Source organism: Triturus cristatus, chromosome 1_2, assembly GCF_964204655.1.
Source record: "Triturus cristatus chromosome 1_2, aTriCri1.1, whole genome shotgun sequence".
NCBI lineage: Eukaryota > Metazoa > Chordata > Amphibia > Caudata > Salamandridae > Triturus > Triturus cristatus.
In genome coordinates this window covers 379,895,314-379,902,749 of record NC_140580.1, presented here as the reverse complement: position 1 = coordinate 379,902,749, position 7,436 = coordinate 379,895,314, and the positions used below count along the sequence as shown (strand labels likewise).

Below are 7,436 nucleotides of genomic sequence, written 5' to 3'. Positions count from 1 at the left end.
ATTGTCTTCGTTTTCATCTCTACAGTTGTTGTACATATTATATGACATATTTTGTTCTGCACATTGGAGTCAATGCCTGCATCTTCGAGGCAAAAGAACAGTTCCCTATTGTTCCCCACAGGATTAGGTCTAAGAAAGTTCCACTTCAGCTTTCTCTGGATAATCTTGCTTTTGTAGACGGACCATACACTTTGACTCATGAGCTCATGTCCTAATTTTTTACCATTAGCGCGGTTACATCAAAGTACAGTAGAACAAGAAAGACGGAGTAGGTCAACAATGATTTAAGGAAACATCCCCATTTATTATGCATGTATAAAAAGTTATTAGATAACTAGTATCGTCAGGTTACAGATAAAATCAAAGATAGCACTGTTCCACATATGCAAGTCTAGGAAGCAAACCACACAGTTCTCAATGCGGGAAGATACTTTTGAACAGAGATTATGGATTACCGGAGAACAAAAGTGGTTTGTTTCTCATCATTAATCCTGATTTTTAAGGATAAGACTTGAAAAAGGAAAGCTTTCTTGAGGAAACCCACAGAACAATTTTTTCTTGCTTTAGGATGTACATTTGACTACCGCATGTCTGTTGTGCAAAAAAAAAAAAGTTTTTTGCAAGAGAACTGCAAAAAGTAACCAACAGTAGACAAGACTACTTGTTTCTTTACAAAAAAGTCTTACCAGACTACATAGTAGATTATTTTTCTGGAAAGTACTCTATTGGAATATGTTTCAATGTGACCAAATCAAAGTACAAGGATACTAGATGTTGAACAATGAGTTTTCTGTATTCTTTGTAATTTGTATTTAATGCATTATAGTCTTGTTTTATATTGTGTTTAGTGTTGTACTAGACTGCTTATTATTTTATCATCTGTACACACCCTATGCCTACAGGAAATGACCAAACTTTATAATGCAAAAAACAAATAAAGAACAGCACTCCAAAACTGGGGGCATATTATCAACTGCCAGCGATAATTATCGCTGGCCGTGCTTAGCGATAATTCTGTTATCGCAGGCTATCTCTGGAATTTATTGCCCTGGTAGCACGTTATTAACAACGTGTTTCTCCAGGGTGATAAAAATTCCAGAGATAGCGAGGTTATCGCCGTTTTGCAGGGAACATCGCTGGTTTTCCAGTGATATTCCCTGCAAAACGGCGATAACCTTGCTGATACGACCCACAGGGTCGTATCAGCATAATCCACCCCAATGTTAGGGATAGGTAGGTTTGCATTTTAGCAGACGTTAGTTTTTGGAGAAAACCGTGGTTTTCTCCAAAAACTAACGTGTGCTAAAATGCTGGAGCAGCCTTGTAAATATTGCGATGTGAACATCCGTGATATTTGCAAGGTAGTCCATCCGGGGTACGCCCAGTGACGCCCCTTTTGCATCTCATTAGAGATGCAAAGGGAGGCAATGGGGAAAAAGGGTGCTAACATGCGATTATGCATGTTAGCACCCTCTTGTAAATAGGGCGATATTTTTATCTCCGCTTTTTTGGCTTTTTAAGCCAAAAAAGCAGCGATAAAGCCCTTGTAAATATGCCCCTGTGTTCTTTTCTGACAAAGCAAACGTGAGTTCACCACTATTTATACTGAGAGCATGAGTCCTTCCTCAGTTGTCATGCGCGGAGGACACTTTCTTTTCTGAGGTCTTGGCATATGTGCTGGAGTGAATAGCTTGGTGAGTCAGACTTTCAGATATATATTTAAAATTCGAAAAAGTGGCAAGTTAGTACTTTTATTTAGTCCAAATGAAATGAAATGCTGGGATGCCAAGAGTGATCCACAGTATAGGAAAATATAAATACATTAAAAAATGTATAACACATATAAATAGACAAAGTCACTAATAACAATGATTTTGTTATTCATCTGTTTTGAAGTCTAAATTAATTTTAAATGTGCCCTTCCCACAGTTTAAAGGGTGTGTTTTGCAATTGCATTGTTCTATGTTCAGGTAAAGAGATGCTTGTTTATAGAAGGTGGTACATTGAGAAGGGGTCCCAGTACACGTTCATTTAAAAACAAGGATTCAATAGGAAGAAAATTGAGAAAACATAAACAAAATCAATCAGTCAAAAGGTACACTGTTATTTAACCACAATGGACCTGTAGAATATATCTTACTATTATAGAAGGTGGCTGTTTAGGCTGTCTAACATCAATTCCAGATTGGAAGTCACATTGACACATTCGTTGATATTTCAGGAGCTTGGCATCAGACCACCAGAAAATAACAGAGAGCACTCATATATTATGCAGCATTTTAACGTTAAAAACAAAAAGGCTGTGCTTTACACAAATAAAGGAAACTTCAGAACACACCATTATATTACAATAAAAAGTGATATAAAAGATGTGGGAAGTACACATTTGAAATAAATAATGATGACATTCTTGCCCTCTATCCAAAAACCACCCCTTCAGGTTATGTTATATTGATGTAAGATATTGACACGCGGGATTCTTCACTAGAGCTTGCTTTGACACCACAGTTTTTTCAACGCTCCCTCCACCGTAGCGTTGGATATCGTTCCGCAAGAGCGCCCCTCACCTGGGATGTATGGCTTCTATCTCTCGACTCCACAGTGCAAGTCACCTGACAGGAAATAGGTACAGGAAGGTAAATGCATTGATTTTTGGACAAACATAACACTGCTAATCATATCCAGGTTTCACGTTATATCCATTCTGCATCCATACACTCTTCTGGCCAAACATAGAGTCCCATGTGTTTGTAATAGATACCAACTATTGGATTGCTATAGTGTCTCTATTGTGCACTACACAAATGCTTCACTCATCTCGGATTCTTTTTGACATCAGAATTTTTTTTTCCATGCCAGTTTGAAAGACATTTGTTACTGTTTTCATACCAAGATGCCATTTATTTGTGAGTAGTGGTGGAAACTGCTACTGACTCCCTTTCTGTTGGTAAGTGGGTTTGTAAGACACTTGTTGCTATTTTTTTTTTTTTTTTTTTTTTTTTAAAAACCTTTATTCGTGCATCTTAAAAGAACAAATACGGGCCTACAACCGTCAGGCCGGCCACGATACAGTAAAGCACTGATACCCACATTACATCCCCCGTGCGTCAACGGTCAAGATTAGCAACGAGTTATGAGTTACATACTGGAGATATCTTTGACACCCGGGGAAGGAGAAGTGAAGGTTAATTTTAAGTTTTAAGATAATTGTATCAGGGAAAAAAGGGTCAGTGAAGAATAAGAACAAAGGAGATTCGAGACCGCAAGATAGCTTCACCACACGGGAGAGCAGCAACATCAGTAAAAACAACACTGGAAGTAAAATCTCAAGCAGTGAGGGGGTGCAGAGATATATCAGGATAGTCACATGAGCAAGTACGCACCCCTCCAGAGCCGCCCCCACTCGATCCACCCCACACCCGGACCCCGAATCGAGGCAAGTAGAGCACAGAGACATAAAAGAAAAAGGCCCATAGAACTAATTAAGAACAGAGTATTACCCCCCCACCCTACACCAATGCGGAGGCTACGGCCTACCCCCCCCCCCGGCATAGTGCCTGTCGCCCAATGAACCCGAAATATAGACAAGAAAGAAAGTAGGAATAGAATAAAGAGACTAAGAAAACAGAAAAGAAGAGAAGGTGGGGAGGAGCCCACGGGACACCAGAGCGCCCCAAACCATCAGCCAGTTATGGCCTCCACAAACTGAGAGCCCACTACGCTAAACAACTGCATGCGAAGATACCATGTCACCACAATTTAAGCGAAGGAAGACAAATCACGACGAGTGCGCACAAAACATACATACAGTTCCCGTCCCAGGCCAGCCCGTCCATGAACCCTGGCGATAGAAGTCAATCTAGCCCTGGCCCGATCGCGGGCTTGGGATTAAACCAGCCCCTACATGAAGGCCCCGTGTCCCGAGCAGACAAAGACAAGATGGCCGCTTGTGAGAGGATGGTGAAGTAGGATCACGAAATGGCCGCCGACCATCCATTGAGGTCCCTCTTTGCACCACATAAAATCCAAACCTGGCACGTAAAGAACAGGAGTTCCACAAAAAGGAAGCAGTAGGCCACCGTGGACGGGTCCTCGAAGCCGTTAGGTGTCGCTCAGCAGGATACTCTTGCGGACGCGGTGAGGCAGGCAACAATGAAGCAGGCAGCCATGACCAGGGGGACAAAGTATCCGCAGTTGAGGTGGAGAGCGGTGGATCCCGGGTGCCGGGAACGCCGGATGAAGGCACCAGTGCAGCACAATCATACACCGCCGTTGTGTCCCCGCAAGAGGACCAAAGCACCGGGAGACCCACGCCCTGTGGATGACAAACAAAGCGCTCACGACCCGCAGCCGACAGTATGGGGTCAAACCGCTCACTCAGCGCCTGTAGGCCAGCGCACATTTGTAGTTGAAAGTCCCGCAGGACAGCCAGTACGGAGCCGCATGTCAGCGGAAGCCGGGCCCCCACATCGGCAGCAATCCGGGACGGCACTGCGGAGCTGGTGTCCGGAAGAGGTAGGGCAAAGTGGGCAGCGGGCGAGACCGGAGTATCACCCCCCAGCCGCGAGCAGGCACTCAACGCCATGTTTTGCCGCTATACGTTGCAAAGGCCAGGGGGGGGGGGGGTCGTGGCAAGGAGTCCACTCCCCTCAGGTCTACGCCGCAGCAGGGAAGGCCGACCGTCGCTTCTCTTCTCGCAGGTTCTCTTTGCCGCCGGCTAGGCAATAGGTGAAGGGGGTCAGCCGCCTCCCACAGCGCGGTCCTCAGAGCGGGGCAGGAGACCCGCCGCACCGGGGCCCACCCCACAGCTCCAGCCCGTCAGGCACAGGGTGCAGAAGGTGTCCGGCCGTCTCTCCCCGGGCTCATCCGGCAACGATCCGTGGTGCGAGGTGAAATCGGGACCGCGGGGCTCAGGTTAGCGGTAGCTGGTCCGGTAACTGCGGAGTTTCCAGGGGGCCGGCAAAGGCCATAATGGCGCAGGGGTTTAGTGCAGAGGACAAAAGCACCCACAACTCGGGCATCCGGGCGGGCTGAGACTCCGGGAAAGCGGCAGCGCGGTCAGCGCGCCTTCGCATACGTCGCACCTCGAAATTCGGCGAGGATGGGCATCAGGATAGTAGTCCGAGGCCACGGGCCGACGGAGCCGAGCGCTCAAGCGTCTGCTCCGGTCGCCATCTTGGCTCCTCCCCCACTTGTTGCTATTTTTATTGCCAGATTCAATTTGTGCGGGTGAGCAGAGTTAAACAATATCCATTAGTGATCTCACATGTTTTCATGACAAGATTCCTTTTGTGTGGGTTGAGAAGACCTTCTTGCTGTTTACAGCTGTATATGCCAGCAGAGTTGAAAGGTACCTGTCAGTTTCATTGTGACCAGTGCTTTAAAATAACTGTTACAGTTTTCATATACATATCTCTTGATGTGGGTGAGCCAGATTGTACCATAAAACATGCCACGCCTCACCCATTTCTGTTGCATTGCAAATTTCCCTACGCAAAGTTGAAATATGACTATTGCTGTTTTCAGGTGTCTACGTTGAGCATCATTTGTGGTTGGATAAGTTGTATCTGCTTTTTTGGGTAGCTGACTTTGGAACTGGAGAGTCTTGTGCGTGGTTGTATAATATCCTGGTTGAGAAAGCTTGTGTTTCAAGAATGTCTTGGTCATTTGTTTTCTGTTTACTGTGGGGTGGGTTTTCTTGGTTTCCATAGAAGGGAGATGTGCTGACTATTGTCAAGGTGTGTGTTTCTTGCCTCCCTTACTCAGCTGCAGAGATGATGAACCATGGCATGTCGTTCTTGGGATACTGTCACTCAGCCAGAACAGCAGGTTAGGCAGGATGCCCTAGGGTGCTTCTGGTGGGCATTTGAAGAATCTCCTAGATCTTACAGTGGTCAAATCTGAGGCGAATCCACCAATGAATTTCCTCCATTATACTATCACTTTGGTGGATTTAATTCCATCAATGCACTTCTTCTATAAAATTGATAATTTTCCACTATCGCCCAACTAAATCGAGGCTGACTTTGTACGTTCCTATGTTGTCCACCTCTTCATTGTGTATTGAGGGGACAGCGACCTTCTAGCATCTGACAGGGGACAACTTCAGGTCTCTGCTCACACCCCTTATTGTCTTCTTGGCTAAACTTACTACTTCCTGTTCTCTACTTAATCTCACTGTCCGATTTGCCATTTGAAGTCTTAAATGAGACATCTCTGCAGAGTCCCACACCTTCACCTGCTCCGGAGAAACCACAGTGTCGTAATCGTGACCTCGCTGCTCCCTCTCTCTGTGAACACGTTGGCACTCATTGTCTTTTGGCTCTGCTGGAACGAGTGTAAGACTCCAAGCCACTCAACATCAATCAATAAAGCATGACCTCATACAGAACAAGCATTTTCAATGCAATAGGTCTCGCAACTGCGAGTTTTGGAGCTATTGGCATTGTAAATATGAGTGCCTTATATAACAAATTAAGGCATTGTCATTTACAATACCAAAAGCAACACCTATTGCATTGCAGAGCGTGGTGTCTGTGAAGCGGGCGCTGCGCTCATTAAAGTAACAAAAAAAAAAATGAAAGAGCGCGGTGTCCCTGAAGCGGGCTCTACGCTCATGACTGAAGTTTTTTTTTTTTTTGTAAAATAACCCGAGCACGATGTGCCCGAAGCAGGTGCCATGCTCGGTATTGCATTTAAAAAAAAGAATAAAATAAACCGAGCACTATGTCCCTCAAGCAGGCGCCACGCTCTGCATTACATACAACTTTTTTTTTTAAATGAGCGTGGTGTCTCTGAAGCGGGCGCCGCGCTCCGTATTAAAGTTTGAAATAAAGAAAAACACCTGAAAACGAAATGCAAATTAGGTTAGGAAGCAGCCGCCGTTACCAAAGCTGCAACCCTGTGCATGCTGTGTCCCTTAATGAAGTAGATAGTTCTCGGAACTGGTAATGAAAGCTCCCGAGTTAGGACACTGTAAAAGATTGAGTCCTCATTGGCGGTAACAAATGGAGACAAGGCAGTAACAAGGAGTTGACTAACAAGCCTCATAATGAATCGGAAGCCAGCATTTGCCAAGGACAATGACACCAGCCAATGAAAAGTATGGGCGGAGAGTGGTCGAGCTTCACACAGCATACTCTACTACTGCATGCCTCGCAGAGGGAGCAGCGCATGTGCGCTGCCGCTAGGCTCGACCCAAAAACTCTAAAAATAGTTGATAAAGGGCTACGTCACACAGGTGACTATCAAATGTTATCCAAGTGGTAGCTTTAGTTTCTGGACAAGCTTTGTAGCTCAGCTTTCTGTGGCTTCTAAGAAGCTCCATTTAAAATGCTGGTGCTATGGAAAGAATAAACTGATCTCAACATCTGCCGATGAAAGGAGGGCCGCCATCTGCGAATATTTATCTACTAGTTTTGCCCTAGAGCCTCTGG

General features: G+C 45.2%; 1 protein-coding gene across 2 annotated transcripts in view; it reads right to left on the bottom strand.

Moving 5' to 3' along the window:
- Positions 1–279: 279 nt before the first annotated feature.
- Positions 280–7,436, bottom strand: part of LOC146867392 (uncharacterized) — a 171,780-nt gene continuing 164,623 nt past the window's right edge. The window contains exon 12 of one of the 2 annotated variants that reach the window (XM_085605077.1): positions 280–2,612. In XM_085605077.1, the coding sequence (XP_085461203.1) occupies positions 2,514–2,612 (99 nt within the window). In that variant the 3' untranslated portion in view covers positions 280–2,513. The remainder of the gene's footprint in view (positions 2,613–7,436) is intronic. The other variant, XM_085605083.1, reaches the window with a different exon arrangement.